General features: G+C 34.8%; 1 protein-coding gene across 2 annotated transcripts in view; it reads left to right on the top strand.

Moving 5' to 3' along the window:
- The window catches only part of cacng7b (calcium channel, voltage-dependent, gamma subunit 7b), a 41,288-nt gene that overhangs the window by 12,345 nt on the left and 16,218 nt on the right, over window positions 1-12,725 (top strand). The window contains exons 1-4 of one of the 2 annotated variants that reach the window (XM_073925931.1): window positions 2,571-2,698; window positions 7,246-7,441; window positions 10,029-10,115; window positions 10,215-10,355. In XM_073925931.1, the coding sequence (XP_073782032.1) occupies window positions 2,693-2,698; window positions 7,246-7,441; window positions 10,029-10,115; window positions 10,215-10,355 (430 nt within the window). In that variant the 5' untranslated portion in view covers window positions 2,571-2,692. Of the gene's footprint in view, window positions 1-2,570; window positions 2,699-7,245; window positions 7,442-10,028; window positions 10,116-10,214; window positions 10,356-12,725 lie in introns of those variants that run through there. The other variant, XM_001342843.7, reaches the window with a different exon arrangement.

Below are 12,725 nucleotides of genomic sequence, written 5' to 3'. Positions count from 1 at the left end.
GACCGCAGCTTAAGTCGTCGGACCAATCAGCACAGATTAGTATCACACAAAGGAGGGATTTGGAACAAATTAATCACTGAAGAGTTAAAGTGTTTTTTTGCCTGTACATCAGCCTATTGTTGGAGACCCCCAAAACCAAAATATGACCTTTTATAATGCATAATAGTGCCTCTTTAAAGAGACACGTACATGCTTTGAAGGTACAGAAATATTTTCGGGTGCTGTAGCATTTTAAAGTTTTGTCTGTCAGCATCTGAGTTCTGAGCCGACGATCAGCTGATAGTTGAATAGTTAAAATGATAGTTAAAATGCTCCAGTGTCTGTGAACACAATGACCAATTAGTGGTATTAAAGAGTTCCCTCATCGGCGCTCCAAATGCAAGCAGCAAATAATGTCACATTTTTATACATTTCACTACATGCTGTAAAAAATATCCATAAATTTGCAGTTTTTGTATTTTGTAATTCATGGTTTTGTGTCAAGTGTTCCCTATTTATTTATGCTTTTTAATTGCATTAATGGACCTTGATCTTTCTTCCAAAAACTTTGAATCTTGAAAAGTAAAAAAAGAACTTTTAATAACACAATACACTTCTAGTGCACTCTCAGAAATAAAGATACATTAGCTGTTACTGGGGCAGTACCTTTTCATTTGTACCTGAAGGGTCAACAAAGGTACTTTTTAGGTACATTTGGTACTAATATACACTTTTGAGGTACCGCTGTGAACTCTTTGGGTACAAATATGTATCCAATATGTATATTTTGAAAAGGTACTGCCCCAGTGACAGCTCCTGTACCTTTATTTTTGAGAGTGTACATTTTCTGTTATTTTACAGAATTATTTCTCTATGTTTAATTTATTATACATATTATTATTTTAAACTACTTAAATGTCAACAAGTCACTTTTTAGGTAAACTGTAGAGTTGAATTTTCAACATCAAATATTGACAGAACAAAGATCAAGGTCCCATAATGCAATTTACAACCATAAAAAAACTGAAAAATCACAAAATACAGGAACTGTTAATTAACAGATATTTATTTATAGTGCAGACTCATAGAAGCTGGTACTTCTGACAACACCACCGGCACCAGAACCCATCATGAACCCATCATCATTGTTCACCAATATGCAGTCTCACAATTTGACCGAATGATTCAGAGGCAGCTCTTCTCATAAGAAATCTCATTATTAAGAATGGTAATTAGACCCTGATGCATCATCGAAGCACTTGAAGTCTTATGCAACATCACGAAAAGTGACGCCGCCACCATATTGGGGAGAAAAGCTCAAAATTAGCCAGTTTTTTCTACAGTAAAACTAACATGTTAATGTTGTCTTAATTGATGTTCAGCACACACAAATCTTTTTAGACAATTTAGTTCAGGGCTTCATGACCATTTTACAGCTGAAAGTTTTAAAATAAAGCATTAAAATATACAAATATTTGATTGAATTTTTAAAAATTCTTATTATTACAGTGCAATTAATTAGTGTAGAAAACATTATTCTGTATAAACCTTTCCACCAATCAGTTTTATTTAGATATTTAGATATTTAGATATTTAGCTAAGCACCATAAATGATACAAATGAGTCTGTTTTCCTTTACTTTCATAATATATATATAAATAGCTGATTCCAGCGTTATGGATGTGACATTTGCAGTAAAAATTCAAAACATAAATTCGCAGAGAAAGTATACGTTAACATTATATTGAATCATCTGTTTATATTTTCCAAAATAACTAACCACAGAGTTATGGAATTAAATAATTTCAATCTGTGAACATTTTTATACTTTAAATTAGGAAAATAAACAGGCAAAAAACATGTGACAAAAAAAAGTCTCTGAGTTTACAGTATACAACATAAGATATATATATATATCTTATGTTGTATACTGTAAACTTTAAATAATGTATATTTAAAATAAAATACTGTATATATTTATTTATATATATATATATATATATATATATATATATATATATATATATATATATATATATATATATATATTTATATTATTATTATATTATATTTATTTTTGTATTTATATATTTTTTTTATATATTTATATATATATATTTTTGTGTGTGTGTATTTTTTCATATACTTTACTTAAAACCACTTAAAACCTGTTGTAATTAAAAGTTTATAATGTTGTGCTTCCCCTCAGAGCTGGCTCGTGGCTTATATTGATGAAAAAGACTTTTTCAAAATCACTATGCAAACAATACTTCCACAACACTAAAGTGATGGTGGACTAATGCACTAATGCCAGGCATGCCAATATGAATCAGCGAGCCCTGGTGTGTGTTTACTCTTGCGTGCTTGTATGTGTGCTTCTGCATCTGTTTGTTTCTTCATTGGCATGAGGTCTGCGCTATGACTCATGACTCTGTAGGCGCTTGTGTTGATGTGTGTGTGTTGCGCCATGTGATTCGCTGCCAATAGTGTTTCATTTCTGCCTGAATGAGCACCACCCGTTCAGCCTGGTGAACTTTGACCTTTCGTGTGATTGGCTGATTATTGTCACAGCGGGACACAAACTGTCTCTCATGATCATCTTATCTGTTTTATTGGTGAGCTGTAGAATAGGAGGAACTATGTGTAAAGGTCTGTCTCACTCCCTGCTGCTCATCCACCTTTTTCCTACAGCCTATGATGATTTGTGTGAATTATGAGAGTAAGTAACTCTGTTAAACTGTAAATAATTAGATAAATGTTTTTAAAAACTTGGTGCAATGAGGTGGCAATATTCTCACAGTTCATCAAGTTAATGGAATAAAATTCTATTAGTTTATGTTAATGTGTTTACTAAAATTAATTGTTCAGCTTTATTAACCATAGTTCATGTTATTTCAACTTTTACTAATGCATTAGCAAAAACAGGTCTTGATTCTTTGGTAACGTTAATTAATGCACTGTGAGTTTATGTTAGTAAATATACACTCACCGGCCACTTTATTAGGTACACATCACTAGAACTGGGTTGGATCCATTTTTGCATACAGAACTGCCTTAATCCTTCGTGGCATAGATTCAGCAAGGTACTGTAATTTTCCTCAGAGATTTTGGTCTTTATTGATACCATCAAGCAGTTGCTGCATACTTGTCGGCATACTTGATGTGAATCTCCCGTTCCACCACATCCCAAAGGTGCTCTATTGGATTGAGATCTGGTGAATGTGGAGGCCATTTAAGTACAGTGAACTCATTGTCATGTTCAAGAAAGCAGTCTGAGATGATTCCTGCTTTATGCTGTGGTGCGTTATACTGTGGAAGTAGCCGTCAGAAGATGGTTCCACTGTAGTCATAAAGAGAAGGATATGGTCAGCAAGGGCTGTGGCATTGACCCAATGCACAATTGGTACTAATGGGTCCAAAGTGCGCCAAGAAAATATCCCCCATAGCATACAGCACCTTCACCAGCCTGAACTGTTGATACAAGGCAGGATGGATCCATGCTTTCATGTTGTTGATGTCAAATTCTGACCTTACCATCTGAGTGTCGCCGCAGAAGTCGAGACTCATCAGACCAGGCAATGTTTCCAATCTTCTATTGTCCAATTTTGGTGAGCCTGTGTGAATTGTAGCCTTTGTTTCCTGTTCTTAGCTGAAAAGAGTGGCACTCAGTGTGGTCTTCTGCTGCTGTAGGCCATCCGTCTCAAGGTTTGACATGTTGTGCATTCAGAAATGCTCTTCTGCATACCTCGGTTGTAACAAGTGGTTATTTGAGTTACTGTTGCCTTTCTATCAGCGTGAACTAGTCTGGCCAATCTCCTCTGACCTCTGGCATCAACAAGGTATTTGTGCCCACAGAACTGCCGCTCACTGGATATTTTTTTCTTTTTCTGACCATTCTCTGTAAACCTTTGAGATGGTTGAGCATGAAAATCCCAATATATCAACAGTTTTTGAGATACTTGGACCAGCCCATCTAGCAAGAACAACCATGCCATGTCTAAAGTCACTTAAATCACCTTTCTTCCCCATTCTGATACTCATTTGAACTGCAGCAGATTTTCTTGACCATGTTTGTATGCCTAAATACAGTAAGTTGCTTCCATGTGATTGGCCGATTAGAAATCTGGGTTAACGAGCAGTTGGTAGGTGTACCTAATAAAATGGCCAATGAGTGTACAGTATACTACAATGTAACACAGGCTACATACAGTATACTGCTCAACCTTTCAAAAAAAAAAGTCATCACCTGGATTTAATTAAGAAAATAGTAAAAGGCCTCAGATTGGATTATGATTATGTTTCAGCTGGTAATGAGCTATTATATTTAATCCTAACTGATGCAGGGAGTAGCTTCTCATTTCCTAAACGACCATGTCTTAAGTTGATTAAGGGTCAGATTATTGACATGTATCAAGCAAAGACAACATCCAAGGAAATTCCTAAAACTACCCAAATTTGCTTTAGAAATGTCCAGTGTATTATTAAAAACTGGAAGGACAGTGAGGATCCAAATATCTTGAATAATCCAGATTAGCACTTAAAGGTACACTTAACACTTAAAGGTGGTGAAATCAAATGGCAGAAACAATAGTAGAACTCACAGCTATGATCATTAATGAATGTAAGAACATTTCCAAAGGCACAATGCGAAGGGAACTCAATGGATTGTGACTGAACATCCATATAGCCTTAAGAAAACCACCTATCAGCAAGGCTAATTGGGGAAAAAAGCTTCAATTTGCTAGGGAGCATGAAGACTGGACTCTGGAGCAATGGAAGAAGGTCATGTGGCCTGATGGGTCCAGATGGCTCCAGATTTACCCTGTTCTAGATTGATGGGTGCATCAGGGTAAGAAGAGAGGTGGATAAAGTATATATTTACATTTAATGATGGTTAACAGATCAAGGAAATTTTCACAGTATGTCTGATAATATTTTTTTCTTCTGGAGAAAGTCTTATTTTTTTTATTTCTGCTAGAATAAAAGTAGTTAAAAAAATTTTAAAAGCCGTTTTAAGGTCAAAATTATTAGCCTCTTTGAGCTATATTTTTTTCGATAGTCTACAGAACAAACCATCATTATACAATAATTTGCCTAATTACCCTAACCTGCCTAGTTAACCTAATTAACCTAGTTAAGCCTTTAAATGTCACTTTAAGCTGTATAGAAGTGTCTTGATAATAGTCAAATATAATTTACTGTCATCATGGCAAAGATAAAATAAATCAGTTATTAGAATATATATATATATATATATATATATATATATATATATATATATATATATATATATATATATATATATATATGTATGTATGTATGTATAATAAAAATATCTATACTGTAAAACCCAACAGTCATTTTTATCAAATCAAATGAGTGTAGTTAACTAAAAATGTATTAAAAAGTTAATTAAACTCATTTGAAAAAAGATTCAGTTGACAGTACTCATTAGAATTAGTTTTTGAACTTAAATGGTTTGTTGCAATCGATTTCCTCAACTCAAATGGTTTAAGTTACCCTAACTTTTTGGGTTTTACAGTGTATATCCACAGTGGGTGACGCTCTAAAATGAGCATTACAGCCTCGATTCACACCGCCGCCACTCTAAAGAATTAAGAATGTGTTTTTAGGAATAACCACAGTTTGCGACTGTGGCTAGGAGGCACAAAACGACGGGATGTGAACGGACAGAAATATTCAGTAGCTGTAAATACTCTGCTACTTGTAAATAAAGATGAAATAATGAAACAAAGTATTATAGTTCCTTCATTAATCATTAAAAACTTGATAACAAGCTTTACTTTCATCGCAAACTTGTTAAGTGAAATGAGGATTCATTTTGCAAAGTAAAATTAAGGAAATATAAGACAGATAATATGAAAGTAAAAACATACATACAAATAAGTTTGCCTAAATAAATAAATAAAGCAATGCCTAAATATAGAGAGATGTACAGTGTTTGTTATTTTAAAGTAATAGGACTAAGACAGTCAATAAATAAGCTTTTTATTTACGTTTTCATATACATTTTCACTGTTCATATATTTTACTATCTCTTTTTATGTCTTAATTATTGTATATAAATTATAAATAAATATTTAATGTATATATGTATGTATACATGCATGTACAGTTGAAGTCAAAATTATTAGCCCTCCTGTGAATGTTTTTTTTTCCCTTTTCCTTTTTTAATGGTTAACAAAGCAGAGTTTTCATAATATTTCCTTTACTTTTATTTCATCTGGGAAAAGTCTTATTTGTTTTAAGGGTTAACATTATTAGCCCCCTTAAGCAATATATATATATTTTTTCAATTGTCTACAGAACAAACCATTGTTATACAATTGTGTGCCAAATTACCCTAACTTGCCTAATTAACCTAGTTAAGTAAATTGCACTTTAAGCTGAATTCTAGTATCTTAAAATAATGTAATATCTAGTAAAATATTATGTATTGTCATCATGGCTAAGATAAAAAAAATCAGTTATTAGAAATTAGTAATTAAAATTATAATGTTTAGAAATGTGTTGAAAAAAGAAACACTTTAAAAAGAGCATTACCACTGCGAGTCACTCCACAGCCGCACTAAAGGATTAAGTATGGGTTTTTAGGTATAATCACAGTTTGCGACTATGCGGCCAGGGGGCACAAAGGAACGGAATGAACAGAAATATACAGTAGCTGTAATACTCAGCTACTAGTAGATGAAGATGAAATAATGAAACAAGCATTAGAATTCCCTCATTTATCATTAAAAATTGTTAACAAGCTTTATTATCATCTTCTTTCCATTAATCTGAAATTGAGGAAAACATATACAGGGCGCTAATCCGGAGGGCTTATAATTCTGACTTCTCCTGTATGCATTAGTTATTAGTTTCACCGGAATAGCATACCATAGAATGTCATGACTGACCAGTCAGAATTAAGTATTCCAGAGAGCTGTGCAATAAAAGTAAACAATGTGGAAGATCAAAACGCAATTACAGATATGATGACACTAAATATATTAAAATACCATGTGTGACATTACATTCATGATGTATAATCCAAAGCCAAATGTGCCTCTAACTTTTCATTGCATGTATGGATTATTATTTGAAATGATTTGTTAAATGTCTTGTTAATGGAAATTCCCTAAACCAGAACTGCACTTGAAACACTAAAGTCACGTACAAAAAAGGTGAATGTCTCTAACGTTTTAGCTGTGATGTCGACCTTGGGTGCTGACAGTGTCTGTGTGTGTGTGTGCATGTGTGCAGATGAGCTCTTGCAGCAGCAGGGCTCTGACTCTGCTCTCCACAGTGTTCGGGGCGTGTGGACTGCTGTTGGTGGGGGTTGCGGTGGCGACGGATTATTGGCTGCTGATGGAGGAGGGAATCGTACTGCAGCAGAACCAAACTGTGGATGTCAAGATGGCATTGCATTCTGGCCTCTGGAGAGTGTGTTTCATTGCAGGTGCAGATACACACACATTCATACACATTAAGTTCTTAATAGTGCTTTTAGGATGCCATGGACTCTTCGAATATGATTATCCACCTGCAAGGCATTCCTTTACAATATGCCAATGTGAATTATATGTCATTTTTTTCTTGATACAGTTATATATTTAGTCAATAGATAAGATTTTATGTATGTACAGTATGTATGCATTTATTTGAAATAAATACGTATATAGTTTGCATGGATGAACTTATGTGCTGTGTTTCTGTCAATTTATTGATGACTGTTACCGCAACTTACACTACAATGTGGGATTTGCTGGCCATTTATTATTAGAGGATCAGTACCAAAGGCTAGTCATACTTGGGATTTTGTCAGGACACTGCTTATTTGGATCAGTTTTTTTTTCCTATGAATCACAACCTGCAGAACTGAAAGTGTTAAGTTGTAGGTATTTAGTAATTCTAAGAGGGGTTAAATTTATATCAAGCAATCCACACAAAATGAAAAAATTAAGTTAACACTAAGCATGGCTATTAAGTTACATGAACATAAAAAAAACATGTTAGTGGTACTACTTGATTTAGTACTGCACACTTAAAAAAAACAAGCTTTTCTAACTCACTAATCTTTAGTTTACTTTGCTTAATTTTTTGAGGCAACGAGTTTGCATACTTTTTTTAATTAAGGTCAACTAATTACATTTTACAGTGTAGGGAATCACGGGTCAGTTGTAATACTTCCAATTGCTACAATCAGGGACTTTTTAAAAATCAGCAGGTTCACTTCACAGATGCTCATATTAGTCTTCATTCCACTTATACTAAAATATATGGCAAACACAGCAGCTTTTAGGGGGGAAATCTACACTGTAAAAAAATTGTTTCGTAAAAAAATCGGTTGCCGTAAATTAATAAGCTTCATCAAATTAACCTTATGACTCCATTGAACTCATATTTTGTTAAACTGACTTAAAACAGCTTTTTACTGCCTTAAAAACTAACTTTTTTGTAATTTTTGTGTTAATAAAATAAAGTTAGGACATGAATAACTTAGTTTATTAAGTTAAAATGACCTAAAAATATATATGTTGTCAGGACTAATTTGCGATTGCTAACTAAGGGGAGTTATAACATCAGGGGAGGTTTGGGGCGATCGCGAGATGAAGAGCGGGGGCACTTCAGTTCTTTTTGGAAGGCCACTTTCTATCCAAGACTAAAAGGGCGTGTGCACTGCACAGGTTAAGCCCTATGTGTGCATGTGCCTGCATGTTGTTGGTAATAATGTCTTAGCTGTTGGATTTAATGTGAGTAAATTCAATGCCAAAACACTCTGGGTCAGTTGTAACAACAAAACTCTTGGTTAGTAACATCAATAAAATTTTGCCACCAACTCCAGGCAGATTTCAAACTGTGCTGGTCTAAAATAGAGGTGTGTTAAGGTGCATTGTTGGCACGTTGCTATTTTGAAGAACTGAAATATACTGCGCCATTGGCCATCAAAAAGCAAGTCTATAGTCCAATGCATAGCACATTACTTATGTGCCAATGTGGCTTTTATTGTGAATTTTCATCTCACATTTAGTTTGCTCTACAAAAAGAAATGCTTAGCACATGTGGACTGTTAATTTGTATTTAATTGTCATTTCACAGTATATCTGGTAATATTTTTTTTCTTCTAGAGAAAGTAATTTCTTTTATTTCAAATAAAATTTTGCCTAAAAAGACCAAATAATAAATCAAACTTTCAAATCAACTACCCAAATGATAAATCAAACTCTCAACCGATCAAATAATAAATCAAAATGCATTCTCAAATGAGAAATCAAATGTATTTGATATTTAATTTTTATGATCAACTCAGTAAAATCCTGTAATAAGTAAATGACAAATCAAATGCTAAAACTGTAATTTAAATGGAGGAACCAGTTTCTGATTACACATTCGGAACTGGAAGCTCATGATGGACTGATTACCAGGACTATAAAGGCACCTCATTCACACAGACTCTTTGCTGAGTCTTGTTTTTTCCTGTGAAGCATTACAAAGCATTTTTCCCAGTTTGCTCTTGTCTTGTTTACCGCTATTGTTGTTTTGCCTCATGTCTTGTTTAATAAATTGAATTATTTAATACATTAATAAATAATTGTTCACTCAACTTCAGGTATTTTAGTTCAGTACAAAATATGTCTTCAAAAGTTGAGTACACAAAAAAAAACAAAAAAACAACTGAAAATACGGATTATGTTTTTTGTTTTTTGTTTTTTTGCTGTTGTTCACTTAACTTCAGGCATTTCAATTATGCAAATAAAAAATGTTCAGTTGACATAACTTAAAAACATTTGTTACAGAGTAGTTCACCTCTCCAGAAAACTTTAGGTCAGTGTAGCTGATAGTTTTAAAAGTCGAGTGAACAAGAAAAGTGAAAGGAAATAAGGATTATGTTTTTGTTTTTTGTTTTTGTGTACTGACTTAAATTTTTTTTACAGTGTATGTTTCGCAATTTTGCTACAGTTATTCCTTCATATATGTTGCTTTATCTTACTTTCTTTCTTCCTTTGTTTATTAAATTTTGCATATTTCCCGTCTCACTGTTTTAGGCACAGAGAAAGGTAGATGTGTCGCCTCTGAGTATTTCACAGAGCCAGAGATTGAGATCACCACAGAAAACACAGCGAATATCCTCAGTAAGTGAATGTGACTTTAAATCAAATCACAGTAAGACATCCGCATGTACACACACACACACACACACCATTCTCACACACATGTATTTGCTGCTGCAGAGATGGTGCGGACCGCTACGCCCTTCCCGATGGTGTCTCTGCTATTCGTTTTCACAGCCTTCATAATCAGTAACGTGGGCCACATCCGTCCACAACGCACCATCCTGGCCTTCGTCTCTGGCATCTTCTTCATCCTCTCAGGTACAAAGAAAGACACTGGTGAACATTGATCCTGTGCTCACTTGTTATATTTTATAGTTATATCTGCATAGTAATAATTTTTTATAGCCTGAATTCAGTTTTAATGGGACCTATTATAATGCAAAATTCATTTGTATAGACCATTTTGAGGGACGTAAACGATAGCAATGATCCTAACCTATTTCCTGTTTTACATTTTTAATTTCCATGGCCCTTGAAAATCCTGAAAGCTCAACATATTGATAAATAAAGTTATGATAGCTGGTTTAATGTTAAGTTATATAATTAATTATATAATTGAATTGCCTCTTGCTACCATTATGAAATCGTTTGAGAACAAGCAGGAAATTTTTTTGAGCCAATGACATCACCACATTTAAATGGTCTATAAGGGGTTTAAATGAATGATGCGATGGCAGACACAAGACAATGGAGCCATTGTGTTCACAACAAACAAGCTGTAAGTGGGTAGGAGCCCATGATGGGTCAGGGCCAATAGAGGGGATTTGGTCTGGCAAGGACACCACAGTTACACTCCTGGGGCCTCATGTATCAACGCTGTGTACGCACAAAAACATTGCGTACGCAAGGTTTCATGCTCAGAATCGCTCACGTTTGGATTTACTAACAAGGAACTGAACGTGGGAATGTGCGCAGCTTCACGGCAGCTTTTTGGCAGGCGTACGCACATTTTTTGTGCGTGTTTGTTTTATTTCCATTGGCGACTCCTAGAGGCAGTTGTGTTAAATTCTTCTCTACAAAGTGTCTGAGCCTTGCAATGGCAGCTGTATGAGACGGGTTCATCTAGTAGGTATGTAAGATTTCCATACCATACAGTTGACCAGCTAAACATTAAAGCACAATTTGCAGCGGTCGCCTGTTTTCCCAATGTAATCTGAGCGATCTACTGCACGCACATTGCTATAAAGACACTATGTGAAGATGAATTTGCATGCGTGAATCAGAAACATTTCCATTCAATAAATGTGCAAATAAAATGATGCACAAACTTATTAATGATTCCTACTAGTCTTTCTCGTGATAAATAGTAGGCAAAATATGATATGTAGCGGGGGGAAAAAAAGAAGATAGAGTTCATCAGACGCTGGATTCGAGCCGAGTTCATGCTCGAACGTGTCAAAACATGATCACATGCGTCTTACGAGCGCGCCACTGGACTGTTCAGAGTGCTGCAACAGTTTACAGATATAAACCAGACTATTTTTTTTTAAATGCACTCAGTGCGATGTTCAGACCCAACTGTGTCAACCGCATCAGCTAAACTCTCCCACTCTATTTTTTTTTTCTTTTGTTGTTAATTCCGAAAAAACAAACTTGCAAATAACACCGCTTTTCTCCGATCTACCTCCGAAAGCAGCACCTCCAATTCACATTCTGTTCAAAGTTTCTCTTTTTGCTTGCTTTTGCCATTGCTTTTTCGTTGGGTTTTGCCATTAGCATAGTCATTAGCATATTCATACGGGGGAGGAGGCAGGGAGGGGTTTTGTGCTCGTGCATGTTGCGCTCAGTTTCATGTTCATTCGGATGTACAAAAGAATATGCCTGAGACTCGGCGTACGCAGTGTTTCATACATCTGAATTTTTTTCTGCGTACGCACATTTACAGCTTTGTGCGTACGCAATGTTTTAGTAAGATTTCCACGCAAGTCTTCGTACATGAGGCCCCTGCTCTTTACGAGATATGCCATAGGATTTTAATGACCACAGAGAGTCAGGTTTAATGGAGAGACAATTTCTCTCACACGAAATACAGTACCTCTTAATAAGCCCGGGACACACCAGGCTTGTGCCAAAGAAAATCACCAACGAAAAGCAACGGTGTTGTCTGGTCTTATTGGAACCAAAACGCTATCTGTGCCTGTGAACCAAACGAACGGCAGCAGATTGAAATTAGAGTTTTTGGCAACCACTAGGGGGCAGTAGTCTGTTTTCCATAATGGAAAACTGGAACTTCAGATGTACACTTGCAAACTGTAAACAAAGCCATGTTTCAGGCTAAAAAATAGTCTCCCTATTATTATAAACGCACTCAAAAATATCCTATGTTGCAAACAAAACCATTAACTAATCAATACACAGATACCTTGTTAGGTGCTTTATTTAGTAAAAAAAGTAAGATTTATTTTTGTTTGATTTAATATTTTAAAAGCTGCTGTATTGTTTTGCTTTCTTTGCGGTTTTAGATAATCAGTTTTGGCCTCTGCGAACAATTGTTTTTTATAAGTATAACAACCGACTGTGCAAGAAAACACAATCTGACGTAGGAGAAGTCATCTTTCACTATTATATTGTTTAAATCTTATATATATTGTATTAAATCTAAACCTTCTAAATCTTGGATCATGATCT

Source organism: Danio rerio, chromosome 16 (genome assembly GCF_049306965.1).
Source record: "Danio rerio strain Tuebingen ecotype United States chromosome 16, GRCz12tu, whole genome shotgun sequence".
NCBI classification, from domain to species: Eukaryota; Metazoa; Chordata; class Actinopteri; order Cypriniformes; family Danionidae; genus Danio; species Danio rerio.
The sequence above is the reverse complement of the archived record's forward strand: the minus strand, read 5'-3'. Positions and strand labels throughout refer to the sequence as shown.